Source organism: Melanerpes formicivorus, unplaced genomic scaffold, assembly GCF_026170545.1.
Source record: "Melanerpes formicivorus ecotype bairdi unplaced genomic scaffold, bMelFor1.0.p_v2 SCAF_13, whole genome shotgun sequence".
Classification (NCBI taxonomy): Eukaryota; Metazoa; Chordata; class Aves; order Piciformes; family Picidae; genus Melanerpes; species Melanerpes formicivorus.
The window spans coordinates 21083719-21106196 of record NW_027142365.1 but is presented as its reverse complement, the minus strand read 5'-3'; the positions used below and the strand labels follow the sequence as shown (position 1 = coordinate 21106196).

The following is a 22478-nucleotide window of genomic DNA, read 5'->3' as shown; positions in this document are numbered from 1 at the left end:
CACCAGAGGAAATCCACAGCAGGTGTGGGACAGTTTCTAATCTCTGAAAGAAAGCAACTGAGCAGGAGATTTTAAATACATGATTTCTCTTGGAGGATTTTGGCACCACTTTGGAGCTAGTGTTGATCAACCTGAAGTTGTATTTCTTGGTGATTAAATGTCTGCAGCAGTGTGACAATTATTCATCAGTGAAACTTTCATTTTGCCCTGGCTCCTGTACCTGTGGTGTCTTTGGAGGGATGGCTTACTGGCAAAGTCCAGAAGAGGATGTTCTTTCTCACCTGGGTGGCTTGACAGGAGATTGTGGCACGTGGTTGGCATATGAGGAAAGGAAGAGACCTGCTGAACTGACCAGGAGCTGTTACTTAATCCAGAGAGCAGCTGGACTGGGCAGGGAGCCATGCTGGAGGGGTTTGATCCAGGCAGCAGCTGGACTGGGCCTGGCTGAGGGCCATGTTGGAGAAATTGATCCAGAGAGCATCTGGACTCATTGAGGAGATTCAGACCAATCTCTCAGTGATGGAGATAGATGGTCTGGTCAACAGGAATCAGATTCCAGTTTGCAGTGGGGTGTTGCCATAGTATCCATAAGTACAGCAAACAGGCAGAAGAGTCCCTGGTGGAAATAGGTTGTACAGGGGTTAGGGAATTTGTTTATGAGATAAGGCTCTGTTAGCCTGTTGAAACATAAAACTAGGAATGATCTGTTGGTGCAGACTTCCCAAAGTATGTTTCTCCTAAAGGATCCTGACAGCAACGCTGTGTTGCTGACAGCAATGTGACCTTTCCTGCAGAGCAGTAAGATGGTGTGCATGGGTATTGGATTGGAGTCCTATCTCTTCATCAGTTTGGTGCCTTTCTGGAAAGCAAAGATTTTTCTTACCAACTTTAGTGGGAGGATCAAGGAAAGGAAAAGGAAAAAACCTTGGGCATTATGCTTCTTGAGCTCTAGGAACAGGTTCAGCCAGACAGCCTTTGGAATCGCAAGCAGCTCTTTCTCGTATCAGTGGGGTTGGGAGCGTGTGTGTAAGCAGACATCTCCTGGAGGATCTCTGAGGCCCTATTGTTCTGGTGCCTTGCAATATTGAGAGCTAAGCTGTTCTTTTTTTAAGGATGAAACTGAAGGCTGAAAGCATGAAAAGCAGGGGATTGGTTCAGACTGTCACAGATGTTTAGGTAGCTGTCAGGCACAGTAGTGTTTAATTAGGTGGTGACTGGGCACCTAAAGTTGTCTGGAGATCTGTGTCTCGGTAAATAACCTTGCAGATGCAGATGTCCCTTGAAGGGTATTTATGATGACGTTTTCTTGTGAGGTGTTAGATAACTCAGATGATGTGATTGCCTCCACACTAGCCATTGTTAGCAAGATTTCTCTACTACTCCCAAAATTTATTCATGGAACCAATGTGATTTGCACTGCAGTAGTGTGGTTTTCTGGCGAATCCTCATGTCCATCTCTTATACCATCCTTAGTTTTTAAACTGTGACTGCAAGTACAGCTTAACCTTGCATAAGCCAGCAGCCCTTGCCTGTCTTTAGGTGTTCGGTCCTCCCTCCTCAGCTCTGTTTGAGTAGTGACAGCATTAATAGCAAAATGGAGAGCTCAGTGCTGCTGGTGCTTGTCAGGAGAAGGTGACAATAGGAAAAGCATCCAGGTAGTCTTTTCGTTGTTAGGAGACCCAGGGTCTGCTATGTAGAGCTTGGACAGAAGTTCCAGCTCCTTTGGTACTGCCCAAGAATACAGAGCAGATGAAGAACACCAGCTCATACAGGGCAAGTGAAAACAGTTTTGTCAAGCACTATTTATTTATACTTTGCATACCAGCATCAATGAGGCAGCAGTACCCTGCAGAAGGACCACTGCTCTGTTACTGTGGCACAAGTGTTAAGGCATTGTTGATTCCCAAACTCACTTTCTGTCATCGCAGGTCCGAGATAAGCACAGTGTAGAGACAGTAGGGCAATTGAGCAGTGACTGTCAGTAGACCAGTCAGTACTGATACAGTGCTCCATAGTGCTGGCTTCACCAGTTCCTGCCTCAGCAGCAGGTCTTTATGCAGGCCTAGGGAATAAACAACAATACTTAATTAACTGTGCTACAGAGACCTGTACATTCTGTCTCCTGTCAAAACATTGCATTCAGGCAGCAGAAGGGAGAGATGAGAAAGCTGTTACCACCATTATGAGCAGCAGCTTAGTATATTGCACCAATAATTTGTTGCAGCACACTTCACTAATTTCACTGCTCTCTTAATATTTTCTCCTTTCATTCCCAAGTGATGCATGCACTCATGCTTTAGGAGCACACTTCTAACAGATGCCTCATGCATTAGTTCTGTGTAAATGAATAGGTGTTCAACTAAAATCTGCTGCCAGGATGTATTTACCTTCTGACAGCAGAGGGAGGTTCCCCAGCCTCTTGCTGTTCACTTGGTCCAAGTGAAACTGCTCTGTTACTGTCTGTCCTGTGCTATTGTAGCACCATTTTAGTGACTGCCTTTACTTTTCACTTTACCCACCATGCAACTTTGAATGCTGCTTGTCATGTTACCTGTCTAGGTTTTTATTGGCTTGCTAAATAAGAAGTGGCTGATGTTGTGGAAATCTCTGGTGAATGCACTGGAAAGTGTGCCAAATCATTCCAGAATGCAGCATGTCTTAAAGACTGAATTTAGCATTCCTTAGATAAGCAAAACCTCCATGGGAACTTGAACAAGGAGAGTGGGATCAGTCTCTTCCACAGTTACTGTGAGTAATGTTACAAGACAAATTCTTCCTGCCGTGGTTTGATAAAGCCATTTTTATACTCCATTTCAGCTTGCATTTAAATTGTGCATTGCCTTACTCATCAGGGTGCTGTGAACTTTAACATCACTGTGTTCCTGATTCCTTTGAAACAGTGTCAAAGACAGCCCTTGGGAGCACCCTTCCTGGGGAGGAATGGATGACAGGGGTTTAATAGTGTTCAGCTAACAGACCATGAGATTCAAATAGAACCTCTGCAAGGGAGGAGTTAAGGCAGAAGGTGTTCACAATCTGGGTAGTGTTGTGCAGTGCCACTTTAGTAGGAGGATGGAAGTGTGCAGTTCTGCATGCAGAAGTTGCCTCTTTTAGCTGGAGATGCTCAGCTGGAGCTGGGCTCAAAGGTCCTGTGCTTCTTCAGGCAGACAGGAGCAGGAAGCCATAGAAAAAGTGCAGTTGGTTCTGCTGGGCCAGAGTGGGGCTTTTCCTTGCATCCAGTGTGGACTCAGTGCTGGATGAAATTTGGAGGGAAATTCCTGTTGCTTTCAGTGCTCCCAGACGGTGCTGAGCACTTCTGAAATTCTCACCTCACTTTCTTTCAGATGCTCTTAGGTTTTTTGTGGGGATCTGGAGGGCTGGCCTTTCACTCCTGGTCCTATTTCTCTCCTGTTATAATTCACATCACTCAATTTCCTTTTTTCTTCAGCTTTCCCCACTCTGCCCAGCCCCTCCATTCACCCTTTTGTCTGTCTGCTTTCCTCCTCTGCTAGCTGTTTGGGTTTTTGTTTTTAAAGGGCTTCCCTTTTCCTTACTTTCCTGTACCACTGCTCCCCCAGAACTCTGTGACCTGAAGTGCCTGGCTGTTAGCAATTCACTGCACCAAGAAGCCCTGCAGTCTCAGGGGTGAAGGCTGCAGGTGCAGTAGAAGGGCCCATGGACGTTTCATATAGTTCCTCTATTTCTTACTCTAAAGCTAGGTGCAGTCCTTGTCCTTTCCTTTTCATCTGGCTCTGAACATGCCTGTCGGCTCAGCAGCAAGTAAATGAGCACTTATTCTGCTCTCTCTCCTTCAGCCAGTCTTCTGATTTGAATTCAGCTGTTTAGGAGAAGTTTACCAATACCTGCAAAGAGGATGGAGCCAGGTTTTCCTTAGTGGTGCCCAGTGAGAGGACCAGAGGCAGTGGGCACAAGTAGGAACACTGCAGGTTCACTCTGAACATGAGGAAACACTTTTGCATTGTGAAGGGGGCCAAACACTGGCACAAATTGCCTAGGGAGGTAGTAGATACTCCACCCTCAGAGATAACCAAAAGCTGTCGGAATGGCCTTTGTTGACAAAAGGCCCTGGCAGAGGGTTGGACCAGAAGACCTTCAGTGGTGCTTTCCAACCTCAGCCACTCTGTGGTTCTGAGACTGGAAGTGCTGTCTTTCCAAGTAAGAGCTTCAAAGTCAGCGTGTCAGAAATCTTGTTAAGTGGTCTCTGTGTTCATTGGGTGAAGGCAACAGAGTTTTGGTCCTTGTTAGTGGAAGGAATGCTGGTTTTGAAGCAGCAGGCTCTGTGTACAAAGCAGGAAGAGCCTTTCTCTTGGTGTGTGAGTGCCTCTGTTCTGTGTTTCTAAAGACAGCAGTTTTGTTCCCTGCTGCAGCAAACACCCAGGAGTGAAGGACACGGCATCTGTGCCTTCTGTGCGTCTCCTTTAGTCGTGGACAAACACAGAGCACTAGGGCATGCAAAGATAAGGAATAAATCAGTGCAAAGAGCCCAAAAGCAACAGGTTGGGGTGAGAGGGGAAGATGGTGAGGATCAAGGAAAATAAAAATGCTGGAAGGAAAACTCTTCCTGATAAATGACAATATGCACAGAGTGGTGACAGAAGAGAGTGATTATATGAACTCAAACCTAGAGAGGGTGAGCTGAGGTGACTGCAATACGACCTCGGCCTCTCTGTCATTTACTAATTTGCAGCTCAGTCTTCTCCTGGGACTGCCAGAGCACGAGGACCACAGGGGAGCTGGGTGTAAATAAGACAACAGGAATTAAAGATCACCAGCTGGCACTTGCCTTGGGTACTTTTGCAAATATTTATCCTCGCTGTGTAAATAACAAATAAACAGTGGAGGGAGCAGTAAGCTCAAGCTGGTGAGTTAAGGTCCGCATGGAGACATCCACTTCACCTCTGGTCTTTCCTCTCCATGTTGTACTGGCTCTGAATATTGCATTTCATCAACAACTTTAGGAAATCACACATGCTAAATATTGTAGTGGGGAAGATATTAAAAGGCTTCAACATACAATGTTCAAGGGGCTTCCCATTTCCTCCCTGGCTTTAATTACATTTTCCAATTACGGTGTAAAGCAGAAAACAATTCAGACTGAAATAGGGTTACTTTAAAAATCAAATATTTCAGTCATGAGCAGAAAACTCCCCTTCTGTACCAGAGCTTCACAGCAGAAGTCAATAAAATGTCTGTTTTCAGCTGAATCAGTGGCTATTAATCTTACTGTCCTGGCAAAGTAAACGTGGCAACGGTGTCAGACTATGTTCTCTCTTTTAAAGTTTGCTGTTTTCCTCTCCCCCCTCCCCTTTAACAGAACAACTGTTAGTAAAAATGGAATTTACCAGTTTGAACAGGCTTCAAAATGTAAGGCAATTCAGGACAACGTTTTGTCGTCACCCATCAAGAAGAGAAGGTAGGTGTCTGCTGTGCTTTCTGCTTTGTTTCCTTTTAAACAGAAGGTTAAAGGATTGGCCTCTTACATAATTCTCAGTGATGTGGCTGCAGAGCTCTACAAAAGGAAATTGCTCAGCATTAGCCTCCATTTCTTCTTCCACAGGAATTAGATGTATTAATGGTTTAATTGTGTGGATATATTTTTTTCCCCACGACAAAAGTCAACCAGGTCTCTCCTTGCAGTTAGCAACATTTCATTACAAGGCAGTACCAGAAAGGCTGCAGAGAATCCCTGAGGTCTGATTTCATTCTTGAGTGTCTTTTGCTGCTTGGTGACTGCTTCTGCTGTGAGCAGCCACAGCTGATGGATTCTTTTCAGCATCTTCACTAGATTAAATATGGAACTACAGCAGCACAAACACTTGCTAATTGCACTCATAATGAGTGGCCAGGCCACAGGAAACTAACCATTCCATTTTAGATATAGTGAAAAAAACCACCCCAGATTAATGTGGGGCAGGGCAGGAGGAGCAGCTCCTGGGAGGCTGTGTGCACCCAACAGCAGCCCATACAGGGATGGAGAAGGGCTGTGGGAGGGAAGCTGATCCCAGCAGCAGATCCAGAACCTCTTGGCTCCACAAAACCAACTGCCTCTCATGATGGAATCACAGAACATCTTTGGTTGGAAGAGACCTTCAAGCTCGCCCAGTCCAGCCTTTGACTCAGCACTGAAGGGTCACCACTAAACCATGTCCCTAAGTGCCAGGTCCACCTCCAGGGATGGTGACTCTACCACTGCCCTGGGCAGACTATTCCAAGGTTTGAGAAGCCTTTCCGTGAAGAAAGGGAGCAGCAGGTGAGGACAGGGGCACAGGGCTGAGCACTGTGCCTAAACATCAAGGTGCCAAAGCAACAGAGCTGTCAGCACTGCTGGAGAGCAAAGGGAAAGTTCCTGCTCCTCAGGATCTTCATCCCTCAGAAGGGGTGGGAGAAGTGGCACAGCTTTGGGTGCGTGATCAAAGCCAGCACCACAGGCATCCAGCACCCTCCACAGTCAAGACAATGTCCAGAAGGATCTGAAAAACCTTTTCTGGCCAACATCAGCCCACAGTGAGCCAATCCTGACCACAGCCTGGAGGCAGATTTCTGAGGCTCTTCTGTTCCAGGAGGCTCCAGCCCTGTCCTGCCCTTCAGTCCCAAACACACCAGGAAAAAGAAGTGAAATAATCAACTGCTGGAGATATCATGGACTCAGCTAATCCTTAAATATTCCAAAGCAAGAAAGGCTGATCCCAAGCCCAGAACATATTTCAGAAGATTAGAACTCAGTGTCACAGAGGGGAGCTTGGCCTGGACAGTTGGATACCCCAGGGACTCTTTCTCCTCAACTCTTGTATCAGGGCCCTGAGGACACTAATCAACCTCAATGTCCCTGATGTCCCAGGCTGGGGTGGTGGGAGAGCTCCTGGCCTGCCACCCCCCAGCTCCATGGTCCCATGGCTGACACCTATCCTGCTCTTGTGGTGCTGGCTGAGCTGAGCCATCACCAGTGGGGTGCAGGTGGTGGTTTGGAGCTCTGCTCTTTGCAGCTCAGGTGCCCTCAGTGGAGGCAATCAGGGTTCCCTGTGACCACAGCCATGTCCACCTCTCAGGAACCACATTTTCCCCTCCCAGCAGTGGAGCACCAAAGGCAGAGGCTGTGATTCATAGATTCACAGAATGGTTTTCACCCAGTTCCAAACTCTCTGCCATGGGCAGGGACACCTCCTAGCTTGCTCAAGGCCACATCCAACCTGGCTTTCAGCACTCCCAGCCTTGTAGGCTCCACAGCTGCTCTGGACAACCTGTTCCAGTGCCTCAGCACTTTCATGGGGAAGAATTTCTTCCTCAAGTCTCATCTAAATCCAACTCCTTGCATTTTGAAGCCATCAGCCCTCATCTGTCACTCCCTGCTTCTGTACAAAGTCCCTCTCCAGCTCTCCCAAAAGTTATTCCTCAGCACTTTGCTTTTTGTGGTGGTGAGAGAAAGTTCAGTTCTCCCCCCTCACAAAGAAACCACGGCAGGAGAGGCAGGAATGGATAAGAGCTATATTTACAAGAAGGATGAAATGCAGATTAATATATATACACAATATACAGGATTTACAATATGTACAGCAATATACAGCAAAGAATGTAATACAGAACAAAACTTTCCCTCCTCCAGCCAGAAGGGTGTCCCCCCCTGTACCCTCTCCTCCCCCTACCTTCCTTTTTTTCCTGAAAAGAAAAGGGTTAGGGAGAGAGAGAGAAAAGGTAAGTATTAAGTAGGAAATTCTGTTAGCTCAAAGCATATGCAAGAATTAGTTTCTTATCTGGTTAGCTCAGTTAATTCAAGGTCAACTCTGTCCAGCACAGCTGTTGCTCAGAGAGAGACTGAAACAGACTGAAACAGACAGACTGAACTGACTGAGATTCAAACTGAACTAAAATTTAAAGTTGCATTCTACTGATCTACCAGTGAAATTCGTTTAGATTATCTTTGTTTTCATTATTTCACCAAAACATTCAGCCAGAGTGTTCCAGAAGCTGTCCTTTCTTAAAGGCACAGGCTAAAACTGGCACAATCCACCCCTTCTAACCAATTTCATTGGCTGTTCGTGCTGTCCATCCGATCTAGAACAACATCTACCGTTTGTAAGTAAAGTTCACAGTCCATCCTCAGCTGTAGATGATTCAGAAGTCCAAGAAAATCACGAAACAAGAAAACAGAAAACAGTTTGTCTCCTCGTAGATGAAGCAAAGAAAGAGATCAGGGACTCTCAGTTGATTGAGGGTTCTCAGGGTTCGTGCACCGTAGACTCCTCATGGATTCTTCCTTTGGGTGCAATGTAGCTGTACAACACTCTGAAATTAAACTCTCTCAGCTAAAGTTAGATTTCTTTGTGGAACACGCTGAGTTTCTCCATTCTCTTGCATTACCCAATAAGTGTGACCTTCAGCTGAAACCACCCCTCGGACAGGTTGAGCCTCTCCTGAGGGAGAAAATACCCAAACAGTTTTACCTAACAGATTCTTTTCTCTAACAACAGGAACTCTATCACCTTCTACTTTCTGTAGCAGATCTGAGTGTGCAGGTCCAGCTTGATTCACTGAACCTCTACTATTTACCAGCCAGGTTGCTTGAGCTAGATGTCTCTCCCAGTTTTTCACAGATCCACCCCCCATGGCTTTAAGAGTGGTCTTCAGCAAACCGTTGTAGAGTTCAATCTTCCCTGCAGCTGGTGCATAGTAAGGGATGTGGAATATCCACTCCATGCCTGCTCTTTTGCCCAGCTCTTTACAAGGTTGTTTCTGAAGTGAGTTCTGTTGTTTGACTCAATCCTCTCTGGAGTTCCGTGTCTCCACAGGATCTGTCTCTCCAGACCGAGAATGGTGTTGCGTGCCGTTGCATGTGGAACTGGATAAGTTTCCAACCACCCAGTGTTTGCCTCTACCATAGTAAGCACGTACTGCTTACCAGAACGAGAACGCGGTAGAGCGATGTAGTCAATCTGCCAAGCTTCACCATACTTGTACTTGGACCATCTGTCACCATACCACAAGGGCTTAAGTCATTTTGCCTGCCTAATAGCAGCACAAATGTCACAGTCATGGATGACTTGTGTGATAGCATCCATGGAAATGTCTATGGATCTGTCACGAGCCCATTGGTATGTTGCATCTCTGCCTTGATGTCCTGACGAATCGTGAGCCCACCGAGCTAAGAATATCTCACCTCGGTGTTTCCAGTCGAGATCAAGATTAGAGTCCATGTCTACTTGAGAAACTCTTGCAGCTAGATCTGCCTGGTGGTTGTGTTGCTGTTCCTCAGTAGCTTTGCAACTCCTTTGAACGCCAGAAGGTGCCTTACCACGAGCTGGTGTGGCCAGTGAGCACTGCATACAAGAAACTGAATCAGGGAATCGCAGACTGGTTTGGAGCCAAACAGATCAGGGGAGGGACCTTAAAACCCATCCAGTTCCAGTCACCTTGCTATGGGCAGCAACATCTCCCAGAGCAGCTTGCTCAAGGCCCCATTCAAGCTGACTTTGAACACTTCTGGGCTTGGAGCCTCCACAGCTTCCCTGGGTAACCTGTTCCAGTGCCTCACCACCCTCCTGGGGAAGGATTTCCTCCTCAGGTCCAAACTGCTCCACCTCAGGCTCCAAACTCATCCATGTGCCTTTCCTGGGGCTCCTCAGACATTTCTACTCTCAGCTGCTCACTCCATCTCCCACAGCTTCCTGTTGCTGCCATTTCAATTCTCCTTATTGATACCCTAATGATATATATTGGCCTTTGGGATGTGCTGCCCAGGGAGGTGGTGGAGTCTCAATCCCTGGAGGTGTTTAGGAAGAGCCTGGATGAGGCACTTGGTGCCATGGTTTAGTTGATCAGATGGTGCTGGGTGAGAGGTTGGACTTGGTGATCTCAAAGGTCTTTTCCAACCTGGTTAATTCTGTTCTGTTCTAATGTGGGAGTCCAGCTTGCTGTTCTGTCTTTCCCTGACATGCAAAGAAAATCTTTGATATCAGCCCTGCTCACATTCCCTGCCCCTTTCTGCAGAAAAGGGGAGAAGCAGCCTCTTGCTTTTGACATGGAGCATTTTGTCTGTGTGTGGAGGCACCAATGGATAAAGCACAGTGAATAAGAAAGGCTTCCTACTAGGACCAAGTTCCAGCTTAAAATTAATTATGTGCTGTGGTGTCTTTAAAGTTAGAAGCTTTTTAAAAACTCTCTCTCTCCTCCATTTGTGAAGAGAAGATAAATGGAATAAAAGCAGCTCTGCTAAAAATAATTGTGTGCCTGTCCCATCTGAAGGACTGGAGAAGTCAGTTTTTTTCCTTGATGCAGGAACAAGAAGAAATCATGATCTTAAAAATGCTCCTGATTTTTCTGCCCCCTCCTCACTTTCTCATTGCGTTTTAAGACATTTCACCTGTTCATGACTTTCCCTGTTCCCAGCGTTCTCTCTTTACTCATAATTCTTTCCCCCACCCCATAACCTCTTCTCTTGCCACCATTCCACCTCCTCAGCCACACTAGCATTGACATGTCAACTCCTCACATTGTTACTGGTGCCCTGCTAGTGAAAGCTGGAACGGCCTGGCAAACAGAGATCAAAGAATACAGTTGGTTGACTTGCAAAGGAAGTGATTAACAGCCAGAGGAGGACACCCAGTCACTGCATTGCCTCCAAATCCAGTTCCAGCGGTGTAAATGCTGGTATTGATCCTGTGCGGGACAAACCTGTGCACACTGCAGCAATGCAGATGTGTTCAGACTCACAGATTGCATCAGGTTGGAAGGGACCCTCAAAGGTCATCTTGTTCAACCTCCTGCAGTCAGCAGGGACACCTCTCAAGTAGAGCAGGCTGCCCAGGGCCACAGCAAGTCTCTTCTTTGTATCTAGAATGTTTTGGAGCTGAGATTGTAGGAGAAATCTTACAAAGTACAGGACCTTTAGTCTGTGGCTGAGGTGAAGGGAGAAGCACCAATGACCAAGGCAGAAGATGAACTGGGCAGGTAGAAAGAGAAACTGGTGCTTGGAACAATGGAGCAAGGGCTTTCTTTGAGTCATGAATATTGAAACTCATTGCCTGTCACTGAGGCAGCCAGTGATCCCTGATCCTACAGGGGTCTGTTGCTTCTCCAGTGTGTGACCCACAGGCATGCAATATAAATGCTTTGTATTGCAATCCTAGACTTGCAGAGACGTTCTGGTCACTCTTGCCTCTTCAGCTGGCAGAAAGGGCAAAGAGTACTGCTTTAAAGCTTGTCAGATGATTTGATGGTGAAAACAATTGCTGTGTAAGTGGGAAGCAGCTCTTTACCACCACCAGCACATACCTGAGTTTTGCTGGCAGTTTTCCATTCTTATTCCCGAGCAAGCCCTGTGCACACTCTCCTAAGGGCTTTAAAAAGTAATAGCTGTTCTGGTAGTGTCCAGAGGCAAAAGGGATCCTTCTTTGCTCCTGCATTTCTTCTTGCTGTTTTTCTTTTTATCTGTTTCTTTCTTCAGCATAAGCTGCCAAGGAGGAATATCTCCCTTTTTTCAGTCCTGCTGCTCAAATGTCCTTCTAATTCAAATCGTTTTTTTCAAGTAGGTGTTTAGATGTTGCAAGTCACCAGTGAGGCTGCATCTGTCCCTTTGTTCTGGTACTTTGCTCATCATCTCCCTACTATCTCGACACTTCTGTCCTTGCTATTGTCCTTTACATATCTGCCAAAAATGAGAAGACACTTGTGCTTTGTCAGTACCTTGACAGTAATTCCACCTTAGCCACTGCAGTGAGTGTAGAAGCACTCTAGTTATAACCCCAAACCTTCCAGGTGTTGTTGGCAGGGCTCATACGGGTAAGGGTTTCTACAACAGCAAGTTGTTGTGATGGTTGTGGTGCAGAAGGCAGGCAAAGCCAGGACAAAATGTGGGTCACTGTCCTCAGCACTCTGCTTATTGTCCTGCAGGTTTATAGTTCTGCTTACCTGAACTTCTGTAATAAAACCCTTTTTAGGATCAATTAATATCTGCTGCAAGCTCCTGGCTGCCAGTGGGAATATAGGTATTGGCCTAGCCTGTGAACATGGAACAGTGCAGAAGAGAAGTGTCCCTGGGCCAGCAATATGTCCTTGTGGCCAAGAGGGCTGAAGGCTTCCTGGGGTGCTTTAATAAGAGTGTGTCCTGCAGGTTGAGGGAGGTTCCCCCACCTCAGCTCTGCCCTGTTGAGACCACACTTGCAACACTGTGCCCAGTGTGGGCTCCCCGGTTCAAGAGAGTCCAACAGAGCTTTGATGAAGGGACTGGAACATCTCTACCGTGAAGAAAGACTGAGAGCCCTGGGGCTGTTTAGTCTGGAGAAGAGAAGGCTGAGAGGTGATCTGATCAATGTCTATCAATAGCTGAGGGGTGTGGGTCAGGATAAGGGGGCCAGGCCAGAGATACATTTTCTGTTCTAAAGCAGATGAGGAGAGCTTCCTTCCAACACCACAGCCAGTATCAGCAAGGAATGACAGGAGCAGAGAGACTGAGAACAGGAACTTCCTATTTTGGCAGCTGCCTGCTGGTGAGTTGTATTATCAGGCTGGGAGCTGCAGCCAGAGCAAATGGAACTGCTGTCTTGCTGAAGCTGCTACCTAAATTGGCTCACCACGAGGTCAGGCAAGTGTCAGCACCAGCAAGTGCAGGGCAAGGAGCATGTGTGGGGAGGCTGGGATACAAGCACAGGACTGAAATAGCCTATGTTGATGTTGAATCACTCAGCTAGCGGATTTTTCCCCCTAAGGCTAAGCAATAAATAACTCTTAAGATGCTGGATCTTAGTGTAAAAACATAAAAATGAATAGGCTAAGAGGGCATGAACAATTCTTCAGGCTATCATTATCCAGGGGGAAAAAGATACAGAAAAAGGCAAATTCCAGCCTAAAGACATTGATAAGATCAAAATTGCCATCACATCAGAAAGAAATTGCACAAACTGACAAGTTATTAGTAAAATCTGACTAGTCACAGTATCACAGTGTCACAGAACCACCAAGGTTGAAAGAGACCTCAAAGATCATCAAGTCCAACCTGTCACCACAGACCCCATGACTAAACCACGGCACCAAGTGCCACATCCAATCCCCTCTTGAACACCTCCAGGGATGGGGACTCCACCACCTCCCTGGGCAGCACATTCCAATGATGAAGAACTTTCTCCTCACCTTCAGCCTAAACCTCCCCTGGCACAGCTTGAGACTGTGTCCTCTTGTTCTGATGCTGGTTGCTAGAGAGGAGACCAACCCCCTCCTGGCTACAATCTCCCTTCAGGGAGTTGTAGAGAGCAAGAAGGTCTCCCCTGAGCCTCCTCTTCTCCAGGCTATGCAGCCCCAGCTCCCTCAGCCTCTCCTCACAGGGCTGTGCTCAAGGCCTCTCCCCAGCCTCGTTGGCCTTCTCTGGACACCTTCAAGTGTAGTCATTAGTAAGTTCCTGGGAAACATTTGGTTAGGAGAATAAAGCCCATGCTGCTAGTTCTGAGGTCTCATAAGAAACACAGGCACTATCAGAACCTTCTTGCAGCTGTAGAACACAAGCTGCACCCTGAGGACAACACCCATGCCAAGGCAGGAATACTGCTGCCATGCCACTGTTGTCTGCTGGATGGAAGGGCAACAAGGCTGGTGAGAGGCCTTGAGCACAAGCCCTATAAGGAGAGGCTGAGGGAGCTGGGGTTGCTTAGCCTGGAGAAGAGGAGGCTCAGGGGAGACCTCATTGCTCTCTACAACTCCCTGAAGGGAGATTATAGCCAGGAAGGGGTTGGTCTCTTCTCCCAGGCAAGCAGCACCAGAACAAGAGGACACAGTCTCAAGTTGCACCAGGGGAGGTTTAGGCTGGAGGTGAGGAGAAAGTTCTCACTGAGAGTCATTCATCATTGGAATGTGCTGCCCAGGGAGGTGGTGGCGTCACCGTCCCTCGAGGTGTTCAAGAGATGGGATGTGGCACTTGGTGCCATGGTCTAGCCATGAGGTCTGTGGTGACAGGTTGGACTCAATGATCCTCGAGGTCTCTTCCCACCTTACTGATACTGTGATACTGTGAATCCTTCCTGCTTGGAGCTCTCCCCATAAGCACCATTTGCAGATCTTCACAAGGCAGAACACCACCTCTGGCCACCCTGGGCAGCCAGTTTCACTCCTCCTGTGGCTTCCCAAAGCACAGAGCCCATTTCAAGGCTGTTACAACTCATCTCCGTCAGGCCAGTGCCACAGGCAGCAGAGCCAGAGTCACAGACTGCATTGGGTTGGAAAGGACCCTCAAAAGTCATCTTGTCCAACCCCCCTGCAGTCAGCAGGGGCACTTCCAAATAGATCTGGCTGCCCAGGGCCACACCAAATCTGTTCTTGAATGTCTCCAGGGATGGAGCCTCAACCACATCCCAGGGCAACTTGTTCTAGTGTCTCACCACCCCCAGTGTGCAGAACTTCCTCTTCATGTCCAGCATAAATCTCCCCTGCTCCAGTTTCAAACCACTGCTCCTTCAGATATTGAAATGCAGCTCTAAGGTCTACCTGGAGCCTTCTCTCCTCCAGGCTGAACAGCCCCAACTCTCCCAGCCTGTCCCTATGTAGCTATAGCAGAGGTTCTCCAGCCCTCTGATGTTTTTGGTGGCCCACCTCTGGACCAGCTTCAGCAGGTCCAGTGTCCTCCTTGTGTTGGAGGGCCCCAGATGCTGGGGAACAGCAGCTCCCAGCAGCAGCCTGGCAAGGTGGCCACCTCATCTGCTCACACCCATACAAGGCTTCCAGGAAACAATCTCCACTTCAATACAGGCAATACTCTCAGAGATTAATGTTTGTAAAGACTCAGAGTAATGCTCTGGGATTTGCTGCAGCTGGGTTTACAGTTGAGAAAGCTTTGTTTTCCTCTCAGAAAGCCTATTTTAGTATTTCCTGCTTTAAAGGAGCACTGGGGACTCAGTTTTCCAATGGAATTAGTCCAGAAGGCCATCAAAATACCATCTCATGGCTCTGTTGGAATCACAGAGTGGTAGGAGTTGGAAGGGACCTCCAGAGATGAAGTCCAAATCCTCTGCCAGAGTAGGATAGGATAGGATAGGATAGGGTAGAATAGAATAGAATAGAATAGAATAGAATAGAATAGAATAGAATAGAATAGAATAGAATAGAATAGAATAGAATAGAATAGACCAGGTTGGAAGAGACCTTCAAGATCATCACGTCCAACCTATCATCCAACACCATCCAACCAACTAACCCATGGCACCAAGCACCCCATCAAGTCTCCTCCTGAACACCTCCAGTGATGGTGACTCCACCACCTCCTCAGGCAGCCCATCCCAATGGACAATCACTCTCTCTGTGTAGAACTTCTTCCTGACCTCCAGCCTGAACCTCCCCTGGCACAGCTTGAGACTGTGTCCTCTTGTTCTGGTGCTGGCTGCCTGGGAGAAGAGACCAACCTCTGCCTGGCTACAACCTCCCTTCAGGTAGTTGTAGAGAGCAAGAAGGTCTCCCCTGAGCCTTCTCTTCTCCAGGCTAAGCAACCCCAGCTCCCTCAGCCTCTCCTCACAGGGCTGTGCTCCAAACCCCTCCCCAGCTTTGTTGCCCTTCTCTGGACACCTTCCAGCAAGTCAACCTCCTTCCTAACCTGAGGGGCCCAGAACTGGACACAGGACTCAAGCTGTGGCCTAACCAGTGCAGTGTACAGGGGCAGAATGACCTCCCTGCTCCTGCTGGCCACACTGTTCCTGATGCAGGCCAGGATGCCATTGGCCCTCTTGGCTGCCTGGGCACACTGCAGGCTCATGTTCAGCCTACCATCAACCAGCACCCCCAGGTCCCTCTCTGCCTGGCTGCTCTCAGCCACTCTGACCCCAGCCTGTAGCACTGCCTGGGGTTGCTGTGGCCAATGTGCAGAACCTGGCACTTGGATGTGTTCAATCTCCTGCCCTTGGACTCTGCCCATCTGTCCAGCCTGGCAAGGTCCCTCTGCAGAGCCTCTCTACCCTCCAGCAGATCAACTCCTGCCCCCAGCTTGGTGTCATCAGCAAATTTACTGATGATGGACTCAATGCCCTCATCCAGATCATCAATAAAGATGTTAAAGAGCACAGGGCCCAGCACTGATCCCTGGGGGACTCCACTACTGACTGGCTGCCAGCTGGCTGTGGCACCATTCACCACCACTCTCTGGGCTCAGCCCTCCAGCCAGTTGCTAACCCAATGCAGTGTGCTCCTATCCAAGCCATCACCCAGGGCAGGTCTCAACAGGAATACATCCAGGCAGGTTTTCAAAGGCTCCAGAGAAGGAGACTCCACGGGAGACTCTGGGCAGCCTGCTCCAGGCCTGCAGCACCCTCACACCAAAGTTTCTCCTCATGTTGAGGCTGAACCTCCTGGTTTCCATCCTGTACCTGTTGCTCCTTGTCCTGTCACTGGGCACCACTGAGCAGAGCCTGGCTCCTTCATCCTGACACCCAGCCCTCAGATATTTGTAGACATCGATCAGATTCCCTCTCAGCCTTCTCCTCTCCAGACTAAACAGCCCCAGGGCTCTCAGTCTTTGCTCATCAGGCAGATCCTCCAGTCCCTTCATCTGTGTATCCTCTCTTCCCATTCTTCCAGTCCTCCTTACAAGGCAGCTACCATTTTAAGCAAACCTGTATGAGGATCCAAGCACCAGTGGCAGAACTATTAACACTGAACCTCTAAAGGAAGAAATGGCTCTTTTTTTTTTGACTTCACATGTTCTGAAGTTTTTCACATGTGGGCAGAATCCAAGAACAGTTTGGGTTGGAGATGTTGTAGTTCCAACCACCTGCCATGGGCCAGCCTGACTTTCACCGCTTCAGGAGCTGGAGCCTCTGTAGCTTCTCTGGGCAACCTGTTCCAGTGCCTCACCACCCTCATGAAGAATTTCCTGCTCTCTAATCTAAATCCAGCTTCTCCCAGCTCAAAGCCATTGCCTGTCTCCGTGTCACTCCCAGCCCTTTTCAGATGTCCCTCTCTAGCTCACCTGTAGCCCCCTTCAGGTACTGGCAGGCAGCTCTAAGGTATTCCTGGAGCCTTCTCTTCTCCAGGCTAAGCAGCCCCAACTGCCTCAGCCTGTCCCCACAGCAGAGGTTCTCCAGCCCTCTGATCATCTTTGTGGCCTCCTCTGGAGCTGCTCCAACACTTCTGTGTCCTTCCTGTGCTGTGGGCTCCAGAGCTGGACACGGGGCTCTAGGTGGGGTCTCATGAATTTAAATCTCTTGGAAAGGTTTAAAATCTCTTGAAAGGTTAAGGATCCAAAAGCTCTTTGGTTCCATGCACCAAAGGAACCAAGGTGCTGGTTGATTGTTTTATTTGTGAGATAATTTGAAGAGAAAGTTAGCATTTGTAAATACTGCTTTGTAGTCTCAGATGATTGAGTTGAGCTTTGGGGACTCTATACTATAAATGGGGAGAGAAAGTGTGGTGTTTCACCTCGGCTTACAAGAACCACACCTCAAGACATTTCCAAGTACATTCACAGAAAGAGCTTTTGGTGCTATTTTGGACTTTTGCACTCGAGATGATTTCTGATAACTTCAAGATCCTTGTGGTCAAATATTGAAGTTGGAAACCAGAGTCCTTTGGAGCGTTCCTGAGCAGCCCTTTAGGGCATCACTGTGAAGAAGAGAGGTCTAATAGGTTGTGCTAATTAAATGAGGATAGCACTGTTACAAACTACTGTGACCGTTTGAGGCTGTGCCCTTAAGAAAGGGAATATGGTGGACGGAAGTTGGTAAACGGAAAGAATAATCTAAACTAATTTCATTGGAAGAGTGGGAGGAAGCACCTTCTGAACTGGGAGTGAACTGGGCATTTCCAGCACTTCTCTGTCAGTCTTGCTTCCGCCTCTCCACGGTGCAGCAGCTCTCTCTCTGCTCGGCTTTCTGCCAAGGCCTCGGCCTTGAAGACCAGATACAGGCCGGTATTAACTCCCTTCCAATTAACACAAAACTGCTTCTAACATTTTTTTTCCTCTCTTTTCTTTCTCTTTCTATCCCATTCTGGGGAAAGGGGGGGGAGAGAGGGGAGAGCGGAGGTGGGGAACCCCCTCTGCCGAGGGGGGTTACTCTCATTTCTGTGTTACTCTGTTGTATATCTTTGTATATATTGTAGATATTGTAAATTTGTAAATATTCCCCTGCAAACCCTACATTGCTTTGTAAATATAGCTCCACTGCCTTGCTAATTCAGCTTGTGAGTTTTTTTTTCCCTTCCCTTCAATTTTTTTTTCCCTTTTACCTTACAAGGGGGAAGGGAGGAGGCTTCTTGGCCTTACCCTTCCACCCCACCACAACTACAAAAATAAACTAGGTGGTAGAGTTCTGAGAGCAGCCTCTGACGTATGCAGCATGCACATTATCAGTAACACATGCATGGTTTGAGTGCTTCAGAGCTCGTGTCTAAATCCACACACACAAACCCTGCTGTTTGATGGTGTTGCCTCTTTTAGGTATTCAGAAGATTATTACCTGCACATAGTCACCAAACTGCAGAACTGCACCTGGATGAGGAGACCAGAAGAATCTACAAAGTTCAGGTAATTCTTGTTGTCTCATGTAGAAAACCTGTTGACCCTGGCTGTGTCTGACAGACCACAAATTTGAGTCTTCTCTTTGCCTTGCTTTTAGATGGCATTTCCAGCGTGCATTTCTGTTCATCCTGTGCTGCTTGGGCTCTTCTTGGTTATTAATAGAATCAGGGAATAGAATTTAGGTTGGAAAAGACCTTCAAGATCATTGAGTCCAACCTTTCTCTACCTTTGCCAAGGCTGGTGCTAACCCATGGCCCTAAGCACCACATCTCTGCCTCCTTGAAACACCTCCAGGGATGGAGATTCAACCACCTCCCTGGGCAGCCTCCCTGGGCAGTGCTTGAGACCTGTTTGACAGAAGAAATTCAAGTCTCCTCCCTAAAGCTTCCCTGGTGCAAGCTGGGGATGTTTCCACATCCACTTTTTACTAGGGAGACCAATCCCAAACTGACTCCACCCTCCTTTCAGGAGTTGTAGAGAACAATGAGGTGTCCCTTCAGCCTCCACTTCTCTAGACTAAATAACCCCAGTTTCCTCAGCCACTCCTCAGCAGACCTGTTCTCCTGCCCCATCACCAGCTTCATTGCCCTCTTCAGGATTGCTTCAAGGCAGTATTTGAATTGCGCTACACAAACTGGTTGGGATGAAAGAGCCCCAGCAATGAAGTTATTACACCTGTTTGCACAGTAGTCAAAAGCTAACTAGTCATAGTAGAAAGGAATCAAATATTCCTGACAAAAAATTCTGTCCATCTGAAGGGGCACTCTGGTACAAGGCTGTGCAATGAAGCAGCACATTTGTTAGCCCCAGATGCTCGCTTCTGTGACAGAAGTGCCCAAGGTGCTCACTGGGTGTGATGCTGCATGGCACGGCCCCTGAGCACACCAGCACGGGAGCAGCTCTGTCCTTGCCGGGGCTGGCACCCAAGTACATGCTCCTGAGGGACAGGGATCCCTGAAACGCTTCCACTCTCACCTGGAGATGCATGGTGCTGATTTTAAAGAACAGCTTCACTCTGCCAACCTTCTCTAAGGGCAAAACTCCCCTGAATTACGTTATTACATGGACCAGAACTAGAGTTCTGTCATGGTCATTAGAAATGAACAAACTGAGTTGCCTTCCACTCTTTGGAGTTACCTAGCGTGCCAAACTTAATATTGCATGCTCAGAATGATACCCTTGGGAGAAGCAGTTTGGGAGGAGGCTGTAAAGCTTTGTGTGCCACACAGGTGCGTGTGTTTGCTGTGTACCATCTCTGAATGATGCTATCTTGCCAAGCCCAGGCAGGGGATTTCACAAACTCAAGTTTAACTCAGGCAAGTTTCAGCTGTGCACACAGAGTCTGTTTCACAAGCAGGTGTCTTCTACAGAACTGACAGGAGGTGAAGCTGCTCTCTCTTGCACTTCAGCCAGCCTTTTGTTTGCCAAACTGCTTTCTCTTCCTTCTGAATGGCGCAGCTGCAACTTACCCACAGGCTGCCACTTCTGCTGCTGTTCTAGGTGCTTGGGTCAGTGGCAGAGTAACCACTCCTCATTCCAGCTGGACTTCTTCATTTATTGCTTCTACAGTCTCCTTTCCATTGAGCAAACTTTTCCTGCATCTTCTAGGCCTATGGCAACCAAATGTGATACCTTCTGTCTAAACTGTCATATGAGGCTGCTGGACTTCAGCTACAAGATGCTTACAGTTCCCTTGAGTCTGCTTTCCAGCAAGGAGTGTGGGTTGTAAGTCGTCAGATGGGTCAGCAGACCAGTGAAGTGTTGGAAAGTGACAACTAGGGCATGCAGGAAGCCAGCAAGGAGCTGGGGGCTGTGTGTACACTGAGGTGAGCTTGCTGGCTTTAGCTTAGCTCCACTGCCAAGGGGACAAAATCTGAAACCCATGGTTCAGCACAAGCTGGGCAGACTCTCACAAATGCAGGGTTGTGCCCCTGGGCCAGAACAACCCTCACTATCAATACAGGCTGGGGGATGATGAGATTGAGACCAGCCTTGAGGATAAGGACTTGGAGGTGCTGGTGGGGGAGCTGGACAGGAGCAGGCAGTGTGAGACTGCAGCACAGAGGCCAAGGGCAGCCTGGGCTGCATCCAAAGCAGTGTGGCCAGAGATGGAGAGAGATGATCCTGCCCCTCTACTCTGCTCTGGGGAGACCTCACCTGCAGTGTGGTGTCCAGCTCTGGGGTACTCAACACAGGAAGGACATGGACCTGATGGAGCAGGTCCAGAGGAGGGAAACAAAAATGGTCAGGGGGTTGGAGCAGCTCTGCTGTGAGGACAGGCTGAGGGAGCTGGGGGTGTTCAGCCTGGAGAGGAGAAGGCTCCAGAGAGACCTAATAGCAGCCTTCCAGTACCTGAAGGGGGCTGCAAGAAGGCTGCAGAGAGAATGTTTGCAAAGGCCTGCAGGGACAGAACCAGGGGCAATGGCTTGAATGTATCCAGAGAAGGGCAACAAAGCTGGGGAGGGGTCTGGAGCACAGCCCTGTGAGGAGAGGCTGAGGGAGCTGGGAGGGTTTAGCCTGGAGAAGCTCTCTACAACTACCTGAAGGGAGGTTGTAGCCAGGTGGGGGTTGGTCTCTTCCCCCAAGCAACCAGCACCAGAACAAGAGGACACAGTCTCAAGCTGCACCAGGGGAGGTTTAGGCTGGATGTTAGGAAGAAATTCTTCCCAGCAAGAGAGATTGGCCATTGGAATGTGCTGCCCAGGGAGGTGGTGGAGTCACTGGAGCTGTTTAAAATAAGACTGGATGAGGCACTTGGTGCCATGGTTTAGTTGATCAGATGATGTTGGGTGATAGGTTGGACTCGATGATCTGGAAGGTCTTTTCTAACCTGGTGAATTCTGTGATCCTGTATTGATTCTGTATTCTGTACAAAATCCAAAACAACAAAACAAACTAGAGCAGAGCAGATTTAGATTAGATGTGAGGAACAAGTTCTGCACCAGGAGGGTGGTAGAGCTCTGGAACAGATTCAAGGTGAGGCTCAACAGGGCTCTGGGCAACCTGATCTAGTGGCAGGATGTCCCTGCTGACTGTAGGGGCGTTGGACTGGATGACCTTGGAGGTCCTTTCCAACCCAGACCATTCTATGGTTCTATGATTCTGGTTACTTGACATTCAAAGGCTGTGCTGTTAGGCTGTCACTGTATTTTAACATCCAGACTGGCAGTACAGGATAGTTCACGTGGTCAGACCCCATGCTGCAGGTCTGTTGTCAGCATTGTGTATTCTTCTGTCTCTGTGCAATTTGATGTGCTTTGACATCATCCAGAGTCTCCATGGCTGTGACCAAAGGCTGCTGCTGGGGTGCAGGGTGTTGTAGGTGAGTATTTTGCAGAAGGTGTGTGCTGCTGTGTAAGCCTTTTCTTCCTGTTTCCAGTCTCTCAAGCTCCTCCATCTTTTCTGGAAATAGGACATTAAAATATTACAGTTGTTCTTGCTCCCAGACCAGGCTGGGGACTTTCAAGGCTCTTAGCAGTTGGTCAGTAGAGGCTTTAAATAATAATAAATGTGTATTTTTTTAAAAGGAGAGCAAACCAAATGAATGATAAAATTCACTGACTAAATCTGTGTACCTTCTGTGCTCACATCACTTCCAAATGTGTTTAGCAGACTTAAGGAAAAGAGCTGGGAACTAGTTTTGCAAGGACACCAGGTGATCAATGATGCACTGAGCAAGCTCTGTGGTTTCAGAGCTTCTAGAAATGTGGTGAAATAAATGCACAAGTAATCCCTTGGCAGTGCACCTCTTCCTTTGCCTAGCTTTGCCTAGTGTCAGTACTGCATAATGATCATGTGAGACAAATATTACCCTGTTCTAAAAACCTCCTTTATCAGGTAGGTAAAGACACTCATTTTTCAGGAGAGGGAAGGAGTCTCTGAGGGGCTGGGAGCAGGGGCTGGGTAATGCAGCTAGCCACCTTCAGAAGGAGATCTTGAGGCTGCCTGTGTTGTATTCCTCACCTGCCTGTGCCACCAG

The 22478-nt window shown here is 48.0% G+C and overlaps 1 protein-coding gene across 6 annotated transcripts in view; it reads left to right on the top strand.

The window, feature by feature from the left end:
* Window positions 1-22478, top strand: part of ST8SIA6 (ST8 alpha-N-acetyl-neuraminide alpha-2,8-sialyltransferase 6) — a 92100-nt gene that overhangs the window by 2042 nt on the left and 67580 nt on the right. For 4 of the 6 annotated variants that reach the window (XM_068146398.1, XM_068146397.1, XM_068146396.1 and 1 more), the window contains exons 3-4: window positions 5336-5434; window positions 18419-18505. In XM_068146398.1, coding sequence (XP_068002499.1) covers window positions 5336-5434; window positions 18419-18505 — 186 coding nt within the window. The remainder of the gene's footprint in view (window positions 1-5335; window positions 5435-18418; window positions 18506-22478) is intronic. The other 2 variants (XM_068146400.1, XM_068146399.1) reach the window with 1 other exon arrangement.